The sequence below is a fragment of the Mesoplodon mirus genome (assembly GCF_964341445.2).
Source record: "Mesoplodon mirus genome assembly, chromosome: 7".
Classification (NCBI taxonomy): Eukaryota; Metazoa; Chordata; class Mammalia; order Artiodactyla; family Ziphiidae; genus Mesoplodon; species Mesoplodon mirus.
Genome location: NC_138983.1, coordinates 44,066,875 through 44,092,863, shown reverse-complemented (window position 1 = coordinate 44,092,863; position 25,989 = coordinate 44,066,875). Strand labels below are relative to the sequence as shown.

Sequence of the window (25,989 nt, the reverse complement as noted above, 5' to 3'; positions counted from 1 at the left end):
GAAATTATTTTATAATTTTCCAGACATCTAGAACTCAGAATATTTAAGGATTGATAAATAAATCCAGAGTTTCACTCCGAGATAAAGATTTCATTTTAACAAATTCTGAGGCAAGTTCTTCACTATGCTTATAGATTTATTTGGATGCAATTAGCTGGATACCCAACTGCAAGTGACTTAAAGTATAAGTACATTTATTTTTAAAATAAATTACAAGGAGTCTCGAGAGTAGCAGTTCCAGGATTCAGTGATGTCATCAAGAACTCAGGCTATTTAAATCCTACTACTCTACGATTTTTGGTTCATTGACCTTTTGCTTTTATGTTTGTCAATAAATTTCATGATAATGATGGTAGTGATGGTGGTAAAGGACATACAGTTTCTATTTCTAATTTTTTCTGGGAAGACTTAGATGAACAGATTGGATGTTAGGACATAACTCTTTAATGTTCTACTGATATTTTGGAAATCATCTGACTGAAATCCTGACATCATGGAAAGGGAATGGGCTTCCATATTTGCAATTCCTCCTTCTGTTTTTGCCCCTTCTTTCCTTACTGTCCTTTTCATGGCCTGTAGAGATTGGACTGCATATCTGGCTATTATAGTCGTTGTTAATGACTCTTAATACTCTAGTATGGAATGAGTAACTGTTAGATGTTTTAAATGAGTTTAAATTCACATTGTCATCTAACTTCACTCATATTTTGGTTTTTTATTAAATTAATTTGGTTGTAAAAAAGGTGCTATTTCTAATTTAGTTTTGTTAAAGAGTTTTTTCTTTTATTTTTTACCTTGATATATGACCTTTCATTTTCTTTTTAGTTTGTACCTATATACTTTTTAAAACTAGACTTAATTTTCAGAGCAGTTTTAGGTTTATAGAAAAATTGAAAAGAGAGTACAGATAGTTCCCACATTCTCCCCTTCCCTTTTCCCCTATTATTAACATCTCATTAGTGTGGCACATTTGTTACAGTTGAGGAGCCTATATTGATACATTATTTTTAACTAGAACCCATAGTTTACCCTAGGGTACACTCTTTCTGTTGTACAGTTCTATGGGTTTTGACAAATGCATAATGTCATATATCCATGATTACAGTATCATGTAGAATAGTTTCACTGCCCTGAAAATCCCCTGTGAATTACCTATTCATTAGTCCCTTGCAACCACTGATCTTTTCACTGTCTTTATAGTTTTGCCTTTTCTAAAATGGAAAAGTTGTTTATTGGGTTTTTAGCTATTATTAGAATGTCATGTGGAGAAATAAAGAAAATTTTACTTCTTCCTTTGTAATCTGGATCCCTTTTATTTCTTTTCCTTGTGTTATTGCACTGGCTAGGACTTCCACTATAATATTGAATAGAAATCAAGCTGACATCTTGCTTTATTCCTGATCCTAGGGGGAATGTATTCAATCTTTTCACCCTTAAATATGTTAGCTATAGATTTTTTGTAGATGCCCTTTTTCATTTGAGCTCGTCCCTTTCTATTCCTAGTTTTTATTATCAGGAATAGATGTTTTTATCAGATGTTTTTTCCATATCTCTAGAGATGATCGTGTAGTTTTCTTTTTTAGTTTAGTATGGTGAATTACATTGCTTGATTTTTTTAAAAAAAATTAACTAACTAACTTTTTGGCTGCGTTGGGTCTTTGTTGCTGCACTCAGGTTTTCTCTAGTTGCAGCAAGCAGGGGCTACTCTTCGTTGTGGTGTGCAGGCTTCTCATTGTGGTGGCTTCTCTTGTTATGGAGCATGGGCTCTAGGTGCGTGAGCTTCAGTAGTTGTGGTGCGCGGCCTCAGTAGTTGTGGCTCGCGGGCTGTAGAGCACAGGCTCAGTAGTTGTGGCGCACGGGCTTAGTTGCTCCGTGGCATGTGGGATCTTCCCAGACCAGAGATCGAACCCATGTCACCTGCATTGGCAGGCAGATGCATTACCACTACGCCACCAGGGAAGTCCCAGTTGTATCAGTTTTTGACTCATACGCTTTGAATATCTGCTTTTTGATCCATAAACATTTAAGTTTATTATGTCCTCTTGGTGAATTAACCTCTTTATTATTATGAAATTGCCTTCTTTATCTCTGATATCATATGCCTGTATCTAAAAAAAAATCACTGGCAAGAGGAATGGGATTAACATTACTGATTTAGTTAATAGCCTTGTAAAAGAAGGTAGATTACCTAAACAAAATCAGCATCTTGTTAGAATAGAGGAGGGAATTGAAGGAAGGGGGAGGGATGTTGTATAATCATCTAATGATTATTACATATGCTAATCTTGCCTACTTAAAAATATTTTATATGCTAATGAAATGAAAAAATCAAATTTAGATATAATTCTTTATTCCCCACTCTCAAATTTTAAGTTAAACACTCTCAATTATTATATTTATATTATCACCATTTAATGATTGAGAAAACTTTGAGTGACTCAACTCTTATTTTGTTTTGAAACAGAATTGAAATCTACCTCTAAATCTCAGCATTTGTGGGTTTATTTTTGTTTGTTGTTATCCTTTCTTAGTTTGTTTTGACTCTAAGTCTAAGAAGATAACATTGTGGGGGGAAAATATCCATGCTTTTCTTAAGTTTTATTATGTTCAAAGAGGAAAAGCAGAACATCACATAGTACATTATTTCATCATGTCACATTGGATAGAACATGACAGAACATGTATTTACAAAAGTACACTCTTCTTTAGAGCTGGATGACTGCTATCAATTTGGAAACAAACCATCTGCTTATTGTTTAAATTTCTGGATAACTTAAACCAACCCACATCTATAAACAGAAGTAACATTCTTTGTAACCTTAAAACCATTGCTAACGTCCATTGTCTCCATATGTAATGCATATTTCCTGTGTAGTGAATGAAAACAGATTATGACATTTGTGTTGTCTAAAAAGATCAAGTTGATTTCATTAACAAGAAAGGTTAATGAGTTATACATTCAGCATCTGAAATTGTTATAATATAGTTTGGGACATATTTGTTCACACCTTGGTAAAGCACATACCCCCAAACTATCAATAAATAAGTGCTTACTTGACACAGTCCAAATAACTACTTATTCATTAATTCTTGCATTCATTCAACAGTTAAGTGTTTCTGAGGTGTTAGGTGCTAGGGGTATAATGATGAGTGAAATATAGCCTATAGTCCAGTGAGGATTTTAGATGAATAGGTAATTACTCGAATAAGTATTATACTCTAATAAGTGTTATAAGTAAAATGCTATAATAAATATTACTTATAACAAGTATTATAGGTTGTTGAGAGAAAAGAAAGATTCACGGATGACTCAAGTTTCTGCTTGGGCAAATAGTGGATGGAAAACACAGGTACAAGAACATTCATCTGCAAGTGAAGGTGAGATTGGTGATTTTTGTTTGTCAGTTGCTCAGTTTTATATATAGTACTTATTTTATGTAATTATCAAGTTAAGTGCATAATAAGGCAGTGGTTCCTAAATGGTGATAATGTAGAATTTTGTATGGAATGTGGAGTTTTCATAACAATTTACTCTTCTTGGATCCCTAAGTCTTCCTCTGAGTGTGACATACAGACTGTATCTTTCCTAGATTATTCATCTCTTGCATTTATTCTTGGCTTTAGTGTTATTGCTAATTTTCTTCTGCTTTGGTCAACCTCTACCTGTGCCCCCAGTTTATATGAATTTAAGATGAAATCTGTATCTAAAGTATGTATGTATTCTTCCTATAAAATTTGTCATTAGAGTAGTACCCAGGTTTTTCCTAATGGCTGGTGATGATTAAGTTACCAATTAATTGGAAACTGCTCTGGGGAGAGGGACAGGTATGCGTTTTTTTTAAACAGCTTTATATTTAATGATTATCACCTGTTTTAAGTGTACAGTTTGATGAGTTTTGACAGATGTTTATAGTTGTGTGACTACGACCATAATCAAACAGAATTTCTTCCCTAAAGAAGTCTCACTTTTTCCTTTGCAGTCAGTTCCCTCCCCCCATATCTCTCGGGTCCCAAGCAGTCACTGATATGCTCTCTGTCACTGTAATTTTGGCTTTTCTACAATTCATTCAGATGGACATATGTTTTCATTTCTCTTTGGTAGATACCTAGGGATAGAATTGCTGGGTCTTATGGTAAGTTTATGTTTAACTTCATAGAAAACTGACCAGCTGTTTTCCAAAGCGACTGTACCATTTTGTGCTCCCACCAGCAACGTATGAGAGTTCTAGTAGCTCCATATTCCCACTATCACTTGCTGTTGTTATTCTTTCTAGTATTTTTAGCCATTCTTGTGCATGTATAATAGTATCTAATTGTGGTTTTAATTTGCATTTCCGTAAAAGTTAATGATGTTGAACATCTTTTTGTTGACTTTTTGCCCATTCATGTATATGTATGTTGTGTGTTTATGAGAGTATATGTACATACACAATATACACACACATGTGCATGCATACATATTACAGATGAATATACTATATGTGTGTACATATCTTTTTTCTTTGGATGAAGAGTCTGTTGACATATTTTGTTCATTTTAATTTGTTTGGTTATATGTCTTATTTTTGAGTTGTAAGAATTATTTATATATTCTGAATGCAAGTGCTTTGTCAGATATATTTTTGCAGATAGTTTCTGTGAGTTTGTGGTTTGCTTTTTCATTTTCTCAGTTGAGTCAAGAGCAAAAGGCCTTTAATTTTTATTAAAGACACATTTTTATTATTGTATAGTTATCTGATGCTGTGTAGCAAACTATTCAAAGTTTAGTGGCTAAAAATAACAATAGTATTTACTTTGCATGAATCTGCAGTTTGGGAAGGGCTTGCCTGGAATAGCCTATGACTGTTCTGCTTGACATTGGCTGGTACATCTTGAAAGCTAAAGACTGGAATCATGTGAAGACTCACTCACATGAATGGCACCTTGGCTCGGAGTAGTTGAATAGCTGTGTGTTGGAATAGCTGGGGCATCTCTCTCTCTTTTTACATAGTTTTTCTAGCATGGTGAAAAACTATGTAAAAATTACCTTTTAAAGGTAGTTGGACTTCTTACTTGGTAGCTCAGGGCTCCAAAGGCACATGTCCAGACAAAGTGAGAGCACCAGGCAGATGGCATTTTGCCCATTATGATTTAGCCTTAAAAATCAGCATCATTTCTGCCTCATTATGTTTAAGTTACAGTTACCAAGGTAGTTTCAAAGGTCCCAGGTTCAAGGGCAGGGAATATATGACATATGGAGGAGAGTCAGTGTCACATTTTAAGAAGTACATGTGGGATAGGATATAAATTAGTGTGGCCATCTTTGGATAGTAACTGTCATAATGAATACTTCAATGTTTTATTCTTTTTTCCCCCCTGTGTATCATATATTTGCCTAAATCAAATTATAAAGTGTTTCTTTCCATTGTTTTTTTGCATAAGTTTTATGGTTTGAGCACCAGCATTTAAGTCTGTGTTCCATTTTAAGTTAGTTTTTGTGTATGGAGTGAGGTGTAGGTTGAAGTTCATATATTTTGGTTGAGAAATTCAATTGTTAAAGCTCCATTGGTTGAAAAGACTAGTCTTTTCCCATGTACCTTGATACTTCTGTAGAAAATCAATTGAACATACAGTGTGGATCTGTTTCTAGGATTATTTCTCTTCAGCCTCTGGAAACTTCTTTAGCATTTTCTTAAAGCATTTCTGCTGGTGACAGATTCTTAGTCTCTTTTGCATGAGAATGTCTTTATCTTGCCTTCATTCCTGAAGGATATTTTTGCTGGATATAGAATTCTGGGTTTATAGTTCAAAACCTTAAAAGATATTTTCTCCTCTTGCTTCCATGGTTTCTGATGGTTTCTGATGGCAAATCCATACTCATTTTAATAGTTGTTCCACTATATAACATATACATATATACATATATATATATGTATGTATGTATTTTTTGGTTACTTTCAAGATCCTTTCTTTATATTTGGATTTCAGCATTTTTGTTTATGATATGTCTAGGTATGGTTTTCTTTGTTCATATCTTACTTGAGGTTCACTGAGCTTAAATCTGTAAATGTTTGTCTCACCAAATTTCAGAAGTTTTTAGCTATTCTTCATATATTTTCTCTATATCAATATATAGAGAAACATATATCAATCTGTTTTTCCTCTCTTTCTAGGTTTCTGATAATACAAATGCTAGATCTTTTGCTATTCTCCTTCAAGTCTGTGGGGTTCTGCTCAGTTTCTGTTTTCAATCTTTTTTCCTCTCTCTTCTGTAGACTGGATAATCTTTATTTATTTATCATCAAGTTCACTGATTCTTTTCTCTTTTCTCTTCATTCTGCTGTTGAGCCCCTGTCTACTGACTTTTTTATTTCTCTTACTGGATTTTTCAGTTCCAGAAGTTCCACTTTTTAAAGTTTCTGTTTCTCTGCTGATAACTTCTCTTTCCATCCATTTCAAGTGTGTTTAACCTTACCTCATGTAATTATAATAGCTCCTTTACAGGCTCTGTCTGGTAATTTCAACATCTGATTGTCTTTTCTTTGAGCTGTGGTAACGATTTTTTGTCCTTTTCAGGTTGAGTAATTTTGGATTGGTCCTTGACATTTTGATGTAAATCCTATTTTTTTTTTCCCCTTTTTTGTGGTACGCGGGCCTCTCACTGTTGTGGCCTCTCCCGTTGCAGAGCACAGGCTCCAGACGCACAGGCTCAGCCGCCATGGCTCACGGGCCCAGCCGCTCCGCGGCATGTGGGATCTTCCTGGACCAGGGCACGAACCTGTGTCCCCTGCATCGGCAGGCAGACTCTCAACCACTGCGCCACTAGGGGAGCCCGGTCCTTGACATTTTGAATGTCAGGTTGTGAGACTCTGGATCCTGTTAAACTCCTCTGGAGAGTGTTGATCTTTTAAACATTTATTATTATTTATTTATTTATCATTATTTTTTTCTTTAGTAGTAAGCAGTCCCCTGTTAGATTCAGACTGCAAGTTCTGTCTCGTCTTCAGTGGGCAGTAGCTCCAATGTCAGTTGCCTTTCCTATGTTGCTTTGTGTCTGTCCTGACTGTGTGCCACTTATGGGCCATGCTGGGACTTGGGTGGTAGTTTTAATTGTAGTTTTGCCCTGAAAGCCTTCGCTTTGCTACTTGGGTCTGTTCCATGCGTATGCTGGTGAGGGGTGAGCTCTGTATTTGTGCTAGTTCAAACACAGATTTAGTTAAGAGATTTCCTTTTCCAGCTCTTCCTTTCAGGGATTGCCTCTTTATTCTCTGCTTCATTGGGCCTCCTCTTTCTGGTCCTCTGTCCAGAAAGACAGGATTTCTCTCAGAGTTGTAGCTGCCTGCTCTGCTATTCCAGCTGCACACACTCTTCAGGGTCTGCTGTTGGGACAAAGTGGATAGAGAAAAGAGTGAAAAAAATAATGGGCATTCTTCCTTTCTTCTTTGGACTACAGAGGTCCCCTTTTCCATATGCTTTTGCCCAGAAAAACAGAATTTATTTTCCAATTTTAACTACCTACACTGGTGCTGCTTCATCTTATAATTAGGGCCTGTCCTTGGGGCAGAGTCAAGAGAAAAAAAAAGACAGAACCTCTCCCCCGAACCAGGGATTAATTCCCTACACATTCTCTGGTTCACTTGGGGCCCTCTTCCCTGTTTTCTGACTAGAAAGAGTTTCTCTCAGAGGTTTTGCTCCCTGTGCTGTAGCTGCTGCAGTGCATGGGCCCTGAAGTTATGAATTGTAATTAATGAGCTGGAACGGGTGGCCTGTAGGCAGCTGCCTGGAGGAAAGAGAGTGAGAATGGTTTGTGGACCTCACAAAGGTCTTGGTTGCTATGCTAATGCATTTGTGTATTTTGAAAGTATATGACTAGATTTGTAACATGCGGTGCTTCTTTAGTGAGAAGCAGATAGCTAATGCCCAGTTTTTCTATTTTTTACTTTGTATTTTTATCATCATAGAGAGGGAAGCAGCTGGTGCTGAAAAACCTCAGTACTTAAATCTCTTTTCTTCTATGTCCAGGATAAACAGCTGGGGAATGACTATTGCATATGATTTCTGAAGACTTTTGCTAAATTAATCTTCTTGAAATAATGTAAATTTTCTTTTTTTCTGGTTGTCTTGTCAAGAATTTTAGCATAAATAAATAGCCATATGGCATAATGTGCTAATTGTGGTTGACTGTTTTATATAGTACCTTTTTCATTGCCATCTGATGTAATTTTTAATTGCAATCTGATGACCACTTTTTAAGGTAGAATTGGAATTCTGCATTTCCTTTGAGATACTAATAGTAATAAAATTATCATTTATTGAGCACTTACACTTTTCCTTGAGTTCCATACCATTGTTATCCTTATTCTGTTAATGAGCTCAAAGAAGTAAGTTGCTTGTTTGGATCACACATCTTACAAATGGCAAAGCTAGAATTTGAACTAAACAGTCTGTCTCTAAAACCTGCATTCTTAATCTTTATGCTATATTGTTATATTTTTTGCAAGGCACTGGGAATACGTAAAAATTAGTATTCCTGAAACATCTTTTCATCTCAGGAAGTCCTAAACTAGACCTTGGATTCAGTATTTTACATTTATCTAGCTCTTTACAGAGCTTTTCACATACGTTAACACCTGCATTGACCACCACAGGAAAACAGGTTGATATTAGCTGTCACCTTTTTACAGAGGAGGTCAGAGCTTAGAGAGTTTAAATGACCTGCCTAAGCTTGCCCAGAGAGTAAATAGTGGAAATAAGATAACTAGAATTCTAGTTGCTTGACTAATAGGAAATAAACATATGCTAAATACAACTTTTGTATTTATATCTGTAAACTGCATGTTAAATTAACCCAGTGAAGTCTTTTTTTAATATGATGCTTTAAAGTTTTTATAATCATACTGCTTTTCAAGGTAAAGTCTATTAAATATATATTTCTTGTTAATTTTACTTGTTTTGTGTTGATTTAATGCATTAAAAAGCATTAAACTGTAATAACATGAGTCTCTATTGACTTTCGATTATCTTCACGTTGGGAGGTACTCAGTGTAGTATTGCTTGTATTATAACATTTTATTTTGTTCCAAAATTCTGTTTTAAATCTGTTTTATCTTTTAGTGCACAAAAATTGTTACTTTTCTTTTTATTGTTACCAAAAAGTATATGTGCATGATGGAGCATTAGAAAATAAAGAAATCCACTCAGAGATTAGTTCTGTTATCAATTCATTGTATATCCTTCTGGCTCTTTTTTGATTTGCACACACAAACACAAGGATCCAGTCAGAACTTTGCATTTCTTACACCTAGATTTCATGTCTCCTAAGTCACTTTTATCTAACACTCTACTTAAAAGCAGTCTCTCTTGATAACCTGTTTTTAACTGAGGACCTACATATGGTTTTTTCCCTGCCAGTGACAGATGTTTAATGAATGCTTTTAGTATTAATCATTTTAGTTGTTATCAAAACTCAAGGAGAGGGAAATTTCAATGAAGAATTTGCTGGTGGTAAATTTACAAATGCTGAGAATTAGCCCTGTATCTCATTGTTTTGGATACTTGTTAGTCGTTGTTTGGGTAACAAGTAAATTAAAAGCAATCTCTTTAGTAGAGGTCAAAAGAATGTTGTTCACTCCAGTGCTTTCCTATAGAATCAAAGGAAGCTGAGCTGAACTGACAGAGTGCTGTTAGAATGAGACGTCCTTAAACATGTTGCTGGGAAGAGCTCATGAAATAAATCAATTTAGTTGGAAACAAAAGATTGAATTTGGTATTCTCTTCCTACTGGAGAAAGTGCAGAAGAAGAATTAGATCTTCAAACTGCCTCAGGTTTTTGAGACACAAAAGAGTAAGTAGTTTGATGTGGTTTAGAGGAGAAGTTGTGTATTTCATCCCAAGTGCTTGTTGCCTCTGCCATTCCCCTTTTGGTCCTCAAATATATACAGTAACTAACCTGACCTAGCTGAGGACTCTTAATCACATTACTAGATTAAATAAGGTTTAAAAAGAAACAGGAAGATGGAAGATGTAATTTAATGTACCTATCATTAAGAATAGAAAAAAATGCGGTTTATCAGTGGTGAGAAATTCTTTTCCTTTAATAAAGATTTCTGTAAATAATTCTTTCAACATCTAGTTGTATATGCTTTAGTAAAATTCTGTCATAGCAAAGTCATTCATTTACTGCTTGTTTTTGTTTGCATGTATGAATAACCTTTCTTCCTCCCCATTACTGGCCTATTTTAACTCTCTGTGAATTATGCATTGGAATCATATTCATGTTGTGCTGCAATCACAAATTCAGCAGTGTTTGTCCTAAAAGTTTTTTTAGTTTTCTAACAGCATGTAGATATCAAACACCAACCCCACGCCCCTCCTTCTTCTAATCCTGTTTCCTAATTCAGAGAGGGAAAGGGAGAGGGAAGGAAAGCATTTACCTATATCTGGACCATCTCCCATGTAACGTAGCTAACAGATTGCTCTGTGCTCTTAACCGTCTTCTGCAGGAATGCCCTTCAGTCAGGATCCATTATCCTTATTGTGTCTGTAACTTCTTCCATCTTACTGACTACTTCTACTAAGCCATTAAAAACTTGTCTAAGTCTTTTATCCTCAAAATATCCTGTTGTCAATTTTCTCTCAACTCTGCTCTTTCTGGCAACAGCTCAGTCTCATTCCTCACTTTTATTGTGAAACTTTTTGCAAGAGTTGACTCTTAACACACTGACTTTATACCCCCTTATTCAGTCCTCAACTATGTTCTTACATACACCACTCTATTAAAATTGTAAAGTATTTGACCTCTTTGCAAAACTGGATACTAGGGATTCCTTTAAAAGTTAAAAAAAAAGTTTTGATCAAGGATTTACAAGTAGTTTAAACCGTCAAATAGTATGCTGCAAACTAGTAGAAAAAGAGTAGTATTCTTATTTACTTGTTCCACTGCCTGAGTCCCACAACCCAGAGGCAGCTACTTGTAACTTTTTCCTTACTTCTTCTGATATTTGCTTCCTTATAACTAAATTAATATGTTTACACTGCTATTTATGTTACACTGATAACACTGATTTTGTACACATACATCAGTTTCCTTACAGTTTCCTCTAGTTTCTTATCCCTCCTTCACTCTGCATTTCTTTAGATGTGCATTCACTTTTTACATTTAAATTCTCTCTTTTTTTGTTGTTCATATACTAATTCTTAAAAATTTGTTTAGTAGAGCATGCTTTGAATTATATTTTCGATTAATAAAGGTTGGAAATGCATTCCTCTTATACCAGATGGAAAAATAAAAGACATATTGAACAGAGGAACTTGCATCTTCTCTTTTATCAATCAGACTCTCATGTAATCTTTTTCTTTCAGCCTCATGTGCCATCTTACTTGTCTTTGAACATACCAAACATGATCCTACCTACTGGTATTTGTACTTACTGCCCATTCTGACTGGAATACTCCTGTTATGGACTGAATATTTGTGTTCCCCCAAATTCATGTCAAAACCCTCTCCCCCCAGTGTTATGGTATTAGGACGTAGGGCCTTTGGGAGGTAATTAGGATTAGACGAGGAGCCCTTATGAATGGGATTAGTTCCCTTGTAAGAGTGCAGAGAGAGCTTGCTTCTCTTTGTTCTCTGCCATGTCAGGATACAAACAAGATAGTCATGTAAAATCATCTATAGTAACCAGGAAGCAGGTCCTCATCAGATACCGAATCATGAATGGAAAACAATGTGTTTTCTTCTAAGAGTTTTATAGTTTTAACTCTTACATTTAGTCTTTGATCTCTTTTGAGTTAATTTTTGTGTATGGTATAAGGTAAGGGTTCAGCTTCATACTTTTGCAGGTATTTTCCCAGCATCATTTGTTAAGAAGACTGTCCTTTCTCCACAGAATGGTTTCGGTACCTTTATAGAATATCATTAGGCCATATACAAGGGTTTATTTCAGGCTCTCTCCTATTTCATTGGCCTATATGTCTGTCTTTATGACATATCTTTATGATTACTGTAGCTTTAAAGTAAGTTTTGAAATCAGAAGGTGTGAGTCCTCCAACTTTGTTCCTCTTCTTCAAAATTATTTTGGCTATTTGGGGTCTTTTGGGTTCCATATGAATTTTAGGATGGATTTTTGTATTTCTGTAAAGAAGTCATTGGGATTTTGGTAGGAATAGCATTGACTCTATAGATCATTTTGGATAGTATTGACATCTTAACAATATTACATCTTCCACTTCATGAACACAGGATGTCTTTCCATTTATTTATATGTTTTTAGATCTCTTTCAGCAGTGTTTTATAGTTTTCAATGAACAAGCCTTTTGCTTCTTTGGTTAAATTTATTCCAGTCTTTTATTTTAATTTTTTTTTTTTTGGTGCAATTATAAACAAAATTCTTAGGTTCCTTTTAGGATTGTTCATTGTTAGTGTATAGAAAGCATTAAGTCTTTTCAGGTGTTATTTAATATATGACATCACTGAATTACTTCATCTTCTGTCAGTATTTCAGTACCAGTCAAGTCATCTGAAATCAGATGGAGACTAAAAATCAGAATAAATGATAATTTCTGAATTGATTTCAAGTACTAAATTTTTATTTAATCTTTGTTAACCAAACTAAGTTTTAAACTTATTTAAGTGTGCTAATTTGAAACTATAGGCATTGAGTGATAATAGCAGATCTAAGTAACTTTTGAAATATTTTAGTTTGGGCTCTTTATAGCATTAAAATGTTCTGAAGATGATATTTCTGGAGTATAATGTAGAGCTTATTGTGCCTTATTGATGCTTCTCTAGAAGTTCCTAAAAATGTAATAGTGTTGAATGTTTTGCATTTTGGGGTTGGAATGTACAGTTGAATACAGATTATAGATGATATATTTTTGCTTTTTTTACATTCACAGGCCACAGAAACACTATTTAGAATGGGTGTAGCAAGAGGAACCATCACAACGTTGAGAAATGGAGAAGTAAGATGAGAATTTTGATACAATTATTAATTCTTAATTCATAGTATACTTTTTTTAACAAATTGAGAATACCTGATGTACAAAGTATTGAGTAAATCTCATCTACAAATCTATTTCAGTTAAGTCATGTTAGAACCAGATCTTGGGTTGAATATAAATTTCTGAGCCTTTTAATCTTTGGTTACCAATTGTTTTCACTCTTAAAAGAAAATGACATTTAATAATAACTTCTGCAAATATATATATATATATTTATTGAACATAATCCCATACTTCTTTCTTTCTTCCTATTTTATGTTCTACAGATGTGATACTTCTTTCCTAGCATAAAATAATCTGAAATGTTGATATTTATCACAGAAGGAAGGACGAAGGGAGGGAGAGAAATGGAATTTAGTCTGTTCTGTTCTTTCTTATAGTTGAGGCTCAATGATGATACAGTCTAAGTTTAGACTTTTCTAAATATTCCTGCCAATTCTTAAAAAAAAAAAATCTACTACCTGAAATAAATTTTCATTACCAGATTATTACTGGCCTAATTACCACTCTGTCTGCTTTTTCTTTATTCACTCCCTTACTAAGATATCCTTAGGTTGAGGTTGAATATAATGTCATATTGCCATGTTCCCCTTTCTATCCTACTAGCAAATATTTATGGATAAAATACAGTGCTTTTTATTCTGGAATCAAGTTCTGTGTTATTTAATGTAATATATATATAATTCAATACCCTAAACACTTGAAACTGTATTATTGTGTGATTATAAAATTTATCAGTCGATATATCTGCTTGTTAGGTGAAAATGCACAGTCATTGTGAAATTATATGTCTTTAAATGTTTAATTGTACATATATTGGCAAATTTCTTTGGTATTAATTTGTAATATATATTTTGTCTATGAAAAATACTTAATTTATCTCTTTGTATTCTCAACAAACTACGGTATGTGGTGCCATTTTGAGAGAAGAAAACATTCCCATTAATAAAGTCAGACGTATTTATTTGCCTAAAATGTGTCAAAATGAATTTTAGATTTTAGTTATTACTATGAAATTTTTCATGGAGGTGGTCAGTGAACTTTTGAACTTTATCTTCTTTTATAAAAAGTTTGGGGAAATAAATGTATGCAAGACAGTTTTGCAAGTAATCTTCTGAGCATATCAACACATTGCATATGTACATATTTTACTTAATGGAGAGGAAGTAGTTAAAGCAGCTGGCTTTGGATCCATTTCTCCCCCAATTACTGGGGATTGCAACAGGTAACTAACCTGTTTAACAGGTAATGTAGGACAAAGTTTATAAGCACTCTCTTGTACATTTTTTCCTTGTGTTTTACGATCTCTGAAAATGGAATATGTCTTCTAATCAGTGGCACCTCATAGTCACCATTTACTATTTTTCACGTTTTAACACCTCTAAAATTAAGTCTATGATATTTGAGAGTGGATAAAATATGATTATATTTTGTAGATTAAAAAAAATACAGGGCTTCCCTGGTGGCACAGTGGTTGAGAGTCCACCTGCCGATGCAGGGGACACGGGTTCGTGCCCCGGTCCGGGAGGATCCCACATGCCGTGGAGTGGCTAGGCCCGTGAGCCATGGCCGCTGAGCCTGCGTGTCCGGAGCCTGTGCTCTCAACGGGAGAGGCCACAACAGTGAGAGGCCCGCGTACCAAAAAACAAAACAAAACAAAAAAATACAGAGTGATACATAGGGAAGTATTCAGTAAATGGTAGCTAGGATAGACCACAAATTAGTTTTAGTTATTTGACTTTTAGGAAATAGAGAATTAAGACAAAACAAAACAAAGAAATTATTGAATATGTGTAAATGCAAGTGGCATAGATTTTTTGGAGATGGTAGGCTAAGTGCTATGGGAATAGATGATGTAATATGGTTCCCACCTTTAGAGGAGCTAACTCTCTGGTGGAGGAAACAGTGGCATCAATACGTGGGAGAAAAACCTGAAAGAGAGTTAAGGCTGAGCCTGGAAGTAAGTAACTAGAGTCCAGCTTACACTTGGAATGTGCTAAATTTTAGTGTCTGGCCAATAATAAAGAATTACTTTAGAAGTAGGAGATAAATGAAAAGGTTAACAATTTAATGGACTACTTAAAACAGAAGCTGAAATCACCATATTTGTAATATTAGAAAACTTGTGACATCCTAAGGGAGGAGAATGGTAAGGAGTTTACTTGTCCTAGGGTATTTGAAAAATTGTTTTAGCTCGTTACTGCGAAAATATCCGTTAAGCAGGGATTAATAAGTAACCCCATGACAGTGATATTAGGTAGGAGGAATAAAGACTGGTATATCCAAATCACAAAGATAGCAGTCTTTGAGTAAATTTGTGGTCTGGATGCTTGATGATGCTGAACTTTGCTTGTCTGTTGTCTTCCCTTCTTTGTGTTCCTGCTTTAAGCCTATATTTTGTCTACCTATTGGACACTTCTGCTTGCATATATTAAGAAATGTTGAGATCAGAAAACATGGTTCCTTTCTCTGAAAGGAAGAACGTAGTTTTTGAAGGAGTTTGAAATTTATTTTATAAGTTATAATGAATCATTGGAGGATTTAAGCAAAGGAGTGATAACTATCTTTTAAAATCTTCATCATAACTCTGCAAGGGAGAAATTATTTTATAAATAAACTGAGTCTCAGAGAAGTTAGACAGTTTGCCTGTGATCAAACAGGTAGGAGATGAAAGACTTGGGATATGAACCCCAGTCTGACTCCAAAGCCCATTCATTCCACTATACAATATAATCTCCCTCAATGTAATTCACTTACTTAGACTAGAGTTTTCTAATCATTCAGTTGTCCTATAGTTGGACAGTTGAAAAATAGCAACAGCATAGTAGCTAAGACCTCTGAGATTATGTAATCAGTCATGTTTTTTAATGCATTCTGATTATCACTGATATCTTTTCATATGTGTAGAGGTATATGGCTTAAAATGCATAGAAAAAAATATTGACCCTTCACAATTCTGTTTTGTCACTGAATGCCTAACCATGTTGATGTATTCTTTGTACAGTCCTATATATAGGGTAGCTGGATTTTTTTATTTTGATTAAATTACATAAGCTAAAATGCAGGTAATTTTGGGGGGGCAGAATTTTTTAAAATTTAAATTAAATTTTTTTTATTTTTTAACTTTTTATTTTACATTGGAGTATAGTTGATTAACGATGTGTTAGTTTCAGGTGTACAGCAAAGTGATTCAGTTATACATATACATGTATCTGTTCTTTTTCAAATTCTTTTCCCATTTAGGTTGTTAATGTAATATTGGGCAGAGTTAATGTGTTTCCTTATTTGGGAAGGCTAACTTGTAAGATTATCACTATCAAAAATAGTTATTGAATGTGCTTGGCTCAAAAATTGTACTTTTAAAATATTTTCAAGAAAGGTACAATCCTGTTTTCAGCCTTCCAGGTACTTATGTATAGGGTGAAACAAGTTGTTTGTTAAAAAAGATAAAGTTGCTCTCTTAAATTTATGTATTGGAAAAATTATGTACTGTTATTTTATATAACTTGAAACCTGAGTAATCCAGAAATTAGTGTTTTTTCGTTAGAGTCTTCTTAATTCAGAGTTTTAAAAGAGAACAAAGTTAAGCAGTTCTTTACCATAGGCAGGAGATTTCAAACTCTAGGTCTTAACTAAAGCCTTTACCTTCTGTGTATCAGCTGCCACTGTATATCCACTGAATCACTGAGAGTATGTAATGAAGAAGCTAAATGATTTCTTGTAGCCAGTGAGTTGATTCATCTATTATAGCTTTATTAATTTTAAAAAAATTCTGTGAATTTTCTAAAGTACAAGCATATCTATCTTCATTTTTTTCAGAATGTTTAATGTTTCATATCTGTGTCTTTATGTTGGAGAGATTCATGAATAGAAGAAAAAATAATCTTTGCCTGTTTGTTCAGTCACCACAAGTATTTATTGAGCACCTTCTATGTTCCTGACATTGTTTTAGGTGCCTGTGATCTATCAGTAAACAAAACAGACCAATATCCTTGTCTTTGGGGAGCTTATATTCTAGTCCACTGATAGCTTATATTCTAATTATGGAAGAAAATAAAAATGTACAAAGCAACTAGGAAGTAATTACAATTACAAAGCTTCAAAAGAAGGTATAAGCAAGTATATGATTTAAAAGTATAAGCAATTTAGATAATGAAGGACGAAACAATAATTAGAATAGGGTAAGTTAGTTCAGAAGATTTCTTAGAAGGCACATCTTAAACTGAGCCTTGGAGAAATTTATGAGCATCATTGAAGAAGAGGTCAAAGGGCATTGCCAATTAGGAGAAACAATATAAAAAGGGACATAGTTGAGAGCTGGGAGAGATGTCTTGATGTAGAATCACAAAGGAAGGGGGAGGAGGTTGTGGTGTTGAAAGGGAGTAACATTTGTTGAGTGCCTTTTCCAGGCACTTTATAATTATTCAGCTTGTTTATACCTCAAAACAACTTTCCAGTTTAGATCCTTTTATCACCATTTTTTCCAAAGGAGATAGTATTTTTTTTTTAAATCACATTTCCCTGAGAATTTGTGATATGGATGCTATGATGCTGTTTAATCTAGTGGTATAATCAAGAATGAATACCATTTCTTCTTCCCAAGTGGAGAAGGCAGCCTTGTGTGATGTAAAGAGCACTAGTCTGCCTGCCAGTAGACCTGGTTCTCTTCCTGGCATTAATAGCTAGCTATGTGATCTTGGACAATTTACTTAGCATCTCACGATTTCAAATTCATACTTTGGAAAATGAGTTGATTAAATGATCTTTAAGGTCCTATTCAGCTTTTTAAAAAATTTTATTTATTTATTTGATTTAGTTATTTTTGGCCGTGTTGGGTCTTCGTTTCGGTGTGTGGGCTTTCTCTATTTGCAGCAAGCGGGGGCCACTCCTCATCGCAGTGTGCGGGCCTCTCACTGTCGCGGCCTCTCTTGTTGCGGAGCACAAGTTCCAGACGCGCAGGCTCAGTAGTTGTGGCTCACGGGCCTAGTTGCTCCGTGGCATGTGGGATCTTCCCAGACCAGGGGTCGAACCCGTGTCCCCTGCATTGGCAGGCAGATTCTCAACTACTGCGCCACCAGGGAAGCCCTATTCAGCTTTAACATTTTCTGCTTCTAGGCAGCTTTGTATAGCCTTTCTTTTTTGTGGTTCTCAGCCTTGACTGTGCATGAGAATTGCCCATGGAGCTCTGTAAACTATAGGTGCGTGGGCTCCATCCCCAAAGACTTTGTCCATTAGGTCTAGCCTAGGGCTCCAGTATCTGTATTTATTAAAACATCTACTGATTTTAATGCTTACCCACTATTGTAAATTACTGTTTTAGAGAAGTATTTTTCAATCTTACGTCTTCTGTGAACTCAGGGAATGTACAATTTGAGTTAGACAAAACAGATAAAGAAATAACAAAAAAATCTGAGGTGTATTTAAAGATTTTTATATATAAAGTAGAACACGGTAGCATGGTTTGTTGATGTTTTGGAAAGATGGATGTGGGATTAGACACAGTATTTACTTTTGTTTTATGTTACTGCATAGTATTAGGTATTCTGTATGTTTTATTAGAATGGAAACCTTTTTTTGCCTTTCTGGAGCATGCTTTTTAAATAAGTCATAAAGAATATTTCATTTTTGTGATTGCTGCAGTGAGGCCCTTGGTTTAAGATAAGTATAATCATAAATATCTTTGTAGATTTATGTATATATATAAAAATAGTAGGGCTATATTATCCCCAAATCATGAAGTTCATAATACAATGATATAATTTTTAACAACTTTTTTCATGAATTAAGGAATACTTGAAGTCTATGAAATTTACATATATAATATTTACTCTTAGTCACAAAGTTAATTGGCTATTAAGATATTAGATATATCTCTAACACTGTTGAAATTATGTTAAAAATTACATTCAGGGCTTCCCTGGTGGCGCAGTGGTTGAGAGTCCACCTGCCGATGCAGGGGATACGGGTTCGTGCCCCGGTCCGGGAAGATCCCACATGCCACGGAGCGGCTGGGCCCGTGAGCCATGGCCACTGAGCCTGCGGTTCCGGAGCCTGTGCTCTGCAACTGGAGAGGCCACAACAGTGAGAGGCCCGCGTACCGCAAAAAAAAAAAAAAAAAAAAAAAATTCAGTTTAATATGATACTTAAACCAAGTATTTTCCTTTTTTTTGAACGTAAACTCTTTATATAAGGAAACCTAGAAGTAAACTTTTATTTATATTTTTAAAATTGTATCTGTTTTTTTCTCAATTAAATTTTTTACACTATTTCTCTTTTAATACCACCTGAGGAAATATATGTCTTTTTTTTTTTTTTTTTTTTTTTTAACTTATTTTATTTTTTTGCTTTATAACAAATTTAATCAGTTATACATATACATATGTTTCCATATCCCCTCCCTTTTGCGTCTCCCTCCCACCCTCCCTATCCCACCCCTCCAGGCGGTCACAAAGTACCGAGCTGATCTCCCTGTGCTATGCGGCTGCTTCCCACTAGCTATCTACCTCACGTTTGGTAGTGTATATATGTCCATGCCGCTCTTTCACTTTGTCACAGCTTACCCTTCCCCCTCCCCATATCCTCAAGTCCATTCTCTAGTAGGTCTGTGTCTTTATTCCTGTCTTACCCCTATGTTCTTCATGACATTTTTTTTTCTTAAATTCCATATATATGTGTTAGCATACAGTATTTGTCTTTCTCTTTCTGACTTACTTCACTCTGTATGACAGACTCTAGGTCTATCCACCTCATTACAAATAGCTCAATTTCATTTCTTTTTATGGCTGAGTAATATTCCATTGTATATATGTGCCACATCTTCTTTATCCATTCATCCGATGATGGACACTTAGGTTGTTTCCATCTCCGGGCTATTGTAAATAGGGCTGCTATGAACATTTTGGTACATGTCTCTTTTTGAATTATGGTTTTCTCAGGGTATATGCCCAGTAGTGGGATTGCTGGGTCATATGGTAGTTCTATTTGTAGTTTTTTAAGGAACCTCCATACCGTTCTCCATAGCGGCTGTACCAATTCACATTCCCACCAGCAGTGCAAGAGTGTTCCCTTTTTTCCACACCCTCTCCAGCATTTATTGTTTCTAGATTTTTTGATGATGGCCATTCTGACTGGTGTGAGATGATATCTCATTGTAGTTTTGATTTGCATTTCTCTAATGAGTAAAGATGTTGAGCATCCTTTCATGTGTTTGTTGGCAGTCTGTATATCTTCTGTGGAGAAATGTCTATTTAGGTCTTCTGCCCATTTTTGGATTGGGTTGTTTGTTTTTTTGTTATTGAGCTGCATGAGCTGCTTATAAATTTTGGAGATTAATCCTTTGTCAGTTGCTTCATTTGCAAATATTTTCTCCCATTCTGAGGGTTGTCTTTTGGTCTTGTTTATGGTTTCCTTTGCTGTGCAAAAGCTTTGAAGTTTCATTAGGTCCCATGTGTTTATTTTTGTCTTTATTTCCATTTCTCTAGGAGGTGGGTCAAAAAGGATTTTGCTGTGATTTATGTCATAGAGTGTTCTGCCTATGTGTTCCTCTAAGAGTTTGATAGTGTCTGGCCTTACATTTAGGTCTTTAATCCATTTTGAGCTTATTTTTGTGTATGGTGTTAGGGAGTGATCTAATCTCATACTTTTACATGTCCCTATCCAGTTTTCCCAGCACCACTTATTGAAGAGACTGTCCTTTCTCCACTGTACATTCCTGCCTCCTTTATCAAAGATAAGGTGACCATATGTCCGTGGGTTTAACTCTGGGCTTTCTATCCTGTTCCATTGATCTATCTTTCTGTTTTTGTGCCAGTACCATACTGTCTTGATTACTGTAGCTTTGTAGTATAGTCTGAAGTCAGGGAGCCTGATTCCTCCAGCTCCATTTTTCGTTCTCAAGATTGCTTTGGCTATTCGGGGTCTTTTGTGTTTCCATACAAATTGTGAAATTTTTTGTTCTAGTTCTGTGAAAAATGCCAGTGGTAGTTTGATAGGGATTGCATTGAACCTGTAGATTGCTTTGGGTAGTAGAGTCATTTTCACAATGTTGATTCTTCCAATCCAAGAACATGGTACATCTCTCCATCTATTTGTATCATCTTTAATTTCTTTCATCAGTGTCTTATAATTTTCTGCATACAGGTCTTTTGTCTCCTTAGGTAGGTTTATTCCTAGATATTTTATTCTTTTTGTTGCAATGGTAAATGGGAGTGTTTCCTTGATTTCACTTTCAGATTTTTCATCATCAGTATATAGGAATGCCAGAGATTTCTGTGCATTAATTTTGTATCCTGCAACTTTACCAAATTCATTGATTAACTCTAGTAGTTTTCTGGTAGCATCTTTAGGATTCTCTATGTATAGTATCATGTCATCTGCAAACAGTGACAGCTTTACTTCTTCTTTTCCGATTTGGATTCCTTTTATTTCCTTTTCTTCTCTGATTGCTGTGGCTAAAACTTCCAAAACTAGGTTGAATAAGAGTGGTGAGAGTGGGCAACCTTGTCTTGTTCCTGATCTTAGTGGAAATGGTTTCAGTTTTTCACCATTGAGGACGATGCTGGCTGTGGGTTTGTCATATATGGCCTTTATTATGTTGAGGAAAGTTCCCTCTATGCCTACTTTCTGGAGGGTTTTTATCATAAATGGGTGTTGAATTTTGTCGAAAGCTTTCTCTGCATCTATTGAGATGATCATATGGTTTTTCTCCTTCAATTTGTTAATATGGTGTATCACGTTGATTGATTTGCGTATATTGAAGAATCCTTGCATTCCTGGAATAAACCCCACTTGATCATGGTGTATGATCCTTTTAATGTGCTGTTGGATTCTGTTTGCTAGTATTTTGTTGAGGATTTTTGCATCTATGTTCATCAGTGATATTGGCCTGTAGTTTTCTTTCTTTGTGACATCCTTGCCTGGTTTTGGTATCAAGGTGATGGTGGCCTCGTAGAATGAGTTTGGGAGTGTTCCTCCCTCTGCTATATTTTGGAAGAGTTTCAGAAGGATAGGTGTTAGCTCTTCTCTAAATGCTTGATAGAATTCGCCTGTGAAGCCATCTGGTCCTGGGCTTTTGTTTGTTGGAAGATTTTTTATCACAGTTTCAATTTCAGTGCTTGTGATTGGTCTGTTCATATTTTCTATTTCTTCCTGATTCAGTCTCGGCAGGTTGTGCATTTCTAAGAATTTGTCCATTTCTTCCAGGTTGTCCATTTTATTGGCATAGAGTTGCTTATAGTAATCTCTCATGATCTTTTGTATTTCTGTAGTGTCAGTTGTTACTTCTCCTTTTTCATTTCTAATTCTATTGATTTGAGTCTTCTCCCTTTTTTTCTTGATGAGTCTGGCTAATGGTTTATCAATTTTGTTTATCTTCTCAAAGAACCAGCTTTTAGTTTTATTGATCTTTGCTATCGTTTCCTTCATTTCTTTTTCATTTATTTCTGATCTGATTTTTATGATTTCTTTCCTTCTGCTAACTTTGGGATGTTTTTGTTCTTCTTTCTCTAATTGCTTTAGGTGCAAGGTTAGGTTGTTTATTCGAGATGTTTCCTGTTTCTTAAGGTGGGATTGTATTGCTATAAACTTCCCTCTTAGAACTGCTTTTGCTGCATCCCATAGGTTTTGGGTCGTCGTGTCTCCATTGTCATTTGTTTCTAGGTATTTTTTAATTTCCTCTTTGATTTCTTCAGTGATCACTTCGTTATTAAGTAGTGTATTGTTTAGCCTCCATGTGTTTGTATTTTTTACAGCTCTTTTCCTGTAATTGATATCTAGTCTCATAGCGTTGTGGTCGGAAAAGATACTTGATACAATTTCAATTTTCTTAAATTTACCAAGGCTTGATTTGTGACCCAAGATATGATCTATCCTGGAGAATGTTCCATGAGCACTTGAGAAAAATGTGTATTCTGTTGTTTTTGGATGGAATGTCCTATAAATATCAATTAAGTCCATCTTGTTTAATGTATCATTTAAAGCTTGTGTTTCCTTATTTATTTTCATTTTGGATGATCTGTCCATTGGTGAAAGTGGGGTGTTAAAGTCCCCTACTATGATTGTGTTACTGTCGATTTCTCCTTTTATGGCTGTTAGTATTTGCCTTATGTATTGAGGTGCTCCTATGTTGGGTGCATAAATATTTACAATTGTTATATCTTCTTCTTGGATCGATCCCTTGATCATTATGTAGTGTCCTTCTTTGTCTCTTCTAGTAGTCCTTATTTTAAAGTCTATTTTGTCTGATATGAGAATTGCTACTCCAGCTTTCTTTTGGTTTCCATTTGCATGGAATATCTTTTTCCATCCCCTTACTTTCAGTCTGTATGTGTCTCTAGGTCTGAAGTGGGTCTCTTGTAGACAGCATATAGATGGGTCTTGTTTTTGTATCCATTCAGCCACTCTGTGTCTTTTGGTGGGAGCATTTAGTCCATTTACATTTAAGGTAATTATCGATATGTATGTTCCTATTCCCATTTTCTTAATTGTTTTGGGTTCATTATTGTAGGTCTTTTACTTCTGTTGTGTTTCTTGCCTAGAGAAGTTCCTTTAGCATTTGTTGTAAAGCTGGTTTGGTGGTGCTGAACTCTCTCAGCTTTTGCTTGTCTGTAAACGTTTTAATTTCCCCATCAAATCTGAATGAGATCCTTGCTGGGTAGAGTAATCTTGGTTGCAGGTTTTTCTCCTTCATCACTTTAAGTATGTCCTGCCACTCCCTTCTGGCTTGTAGAGTTTCTGCTGAGAGATCAGCTGTTATCCTGATGGGGATTCCCTTGTGTGTTATTTGTTGTTTTTGCCTTGCTGCTTTTAATATGATTTCTTTGTGTTTAATTTTTGACAGGTTGATTAATATGTGTCTTGGCGTATTTCTCCTTGGATTTATTCTGTATGGGACTCTCTGTGCCTCCTGGACTTGATTAACTATTTCTTTTCCCATATTAGGGAAGTTTTCAACTATAATCTCTTCAAATATTTTCTCAGTCCCTTTCTTTTTCTCTTCTTCTTCTGGAACCCCTATAATTCGAATGTTGGTGCATTTAATGTTGTCCCAGAGGTCTCTGAGACTGTCCTCTGTTCTTTTCATTCTTTTTTCTTTATTTTGCTCTGCAGCAGTTATTTCCACTATTTTATCTTCCACCTCACTTATCTGTTCTTCTGCCTCAGTTATTCTGCTATTGATCCCATCTAGAGTATTTTTTATTTCATGTATTGTGTTTTTAATCGATGTTTGATTCATCTTTAGTTCTTCTAGGTCCTTGTTAACTGTTTCTTGCATTTTGTCTATTCTATTTCCAAGATTTTGGATCTGGGAAATAGAATCTTGGATCATCTTTACCATCATTATTCTGAATTCTTTTTCAGGTAGACTGCCTATTACCTCTTCATTTGTTAGGTCTGGTGGGTTTTTATCTTGCTCCTTCTCCTGCTGTGTGTTTTTCTGTCTTCTCATTTTGCTTATGTTACTGTGTTTGGGGTCTCCTTTTTGCAGGCTGCAGGTTCGTAGTTCCTGTTGTTTTTGGTGTCTGTCCCCAGTGGCTAAGGTTGGTTTAGTGGGTTGTGTAGGCTTCCTGGTGGAGGGGACTAGTGCCTGTGTTCTGGTGGATGAGGCTGGATCTTGTCTTTCTGGTGGGCAGGTCCACGTCTGGTGGTGTGTTTTGGGGTGTCTGTGGACTTTTTATGATTTTAGGCCACCTCTCTGCTAATGGGTGGCGTTGTGTTCCTGTCTTGCTAGTTGTTTGGCTCAGGGTGTCCAGCACTGTAGCCTGCTGGTCGTTGAGTGAAGCTGGGTGCTGGTGTTGAGATGGAGATCTCTGGAAGATTTTCGCCGTTTGATATTATGTGGAGCTGGGAGGTCTCTTGTGGACCAGTGTCCTGAAGTTGGCTCTCCCACCTCAGAGGCACAGCACTGACTCCGGGCTCCTCAATTTGGGATGATGTGTTGTCTATTCATGTATTCCGCAGATGCAGGGTACATCAAGTTGATTGTGGAGCTTTAATCCGCTGCTTCTGAGGCTGCTGGGAGAGGTTTCCCTTTCTCTTCTTTGTTCTCACAGCTCCTGGGTCTCAGCTTTGGATTTGGCCCCGCCTCTGCGTGTAGGTCGCCGGAGGGCGTCTGTTCTTCGCTCAGATAGGACAGGGTTAAAGGAGCAGCCTCTTCGGGGACTCTGGCTCACTCAGGCCGGGCGGGAGGGAGGGGCACGGAGTACGGGGCAAGCCTGCAGCGGCAGAGGTCGGCGTGACGTTGCACCAGCCCGAGGCGCGCCGTGCGTTCTCCCAGGGAAGCCGCCCCTGGATCCCGGGACCCCGGCAGTGGCGGGCTGCACAGGCTCCCGGAAGGGCGGTGTGGGCAGTGACCTGCGCTCGCACACAGGCTTCTTGGCGGCGGCAGCAGCAGCCCCAGCGTCCCACGCCTGTCACTGGGCTCCGCGCTTTCAGTCGCGACTCGCGCCCGTCCGTGGAGCCCCTTTAAGCAGCGCTCTTAATCCCCTCTCCTAGCGCACCAGGAAACCAAGAGGGGAGAAAAAGTCTCTTGCCTCTTCGGCAGCTCCAGAGTTTTCCCGGACTCCCTCCCGGCTAGCTGTGGCACATTAGCCCCCTTCAGGCTGAGTTCTCGCCGCCAGCCCCAGTCCTCTCCCTGTGCTCTGACCGAAGCCCGAGCCTCAGCTTCCAGCGCTGCGCGCCCCGGCGGGCGAGCAGACAAGCCTTTCGGGCTGGTGAGTGCCGCTCGGCACCGATCCTCTGTGTGCGGATCTCTCCGCTTTGCCCTACCCAGGTATGTGGGGAGTTTCTTGCCTTTTGGGAGGTCTGGGGTCTTCTGCCAGCGTTCAGTAGGTGTTCTGTAGGAGTTGTTCCACGTGTAGCTGTATTTCTGGTGTATCCGTGGGGAGGAAGGTGATCTCCGCGTCTTACTCTTCCGCCATCTTACCCGGAAGTCCGAAATATATGTCTTTAATAAAAAAAGTATTAGTATTTCTTATAGTGAAGTCTCTGAGGCCTAGTGCCTAGTACTAT

At 36.5% G+C, this 25,989-nt stretch overlaps 1 protein-coding gene across 2 annotated transcripts in view; it reads left to right on the top strand.

Annotated features, from left to right (window-relative positions):
- TMEM135 (transmembrane protein 135) overlaps window positions 1–25,989 on the top strand; it is a 245,819-nt gene that overhangs the window by 86,582 nt on the left and 133,248 nt on the right. For both annotated transcript variants that reach the window (XM_082627651.1, XM_082627650.1), the window contains exon 5: window positions 12,877–12,942. In XM_082627651.1, coding sequence (XP_082483777.1) covers window positions 12,877–12,942 — 66 coding nt within the window. The remainder of the gene's footprint in view (window positions 1–12,876; window positions 12,943–25,989) is intronic.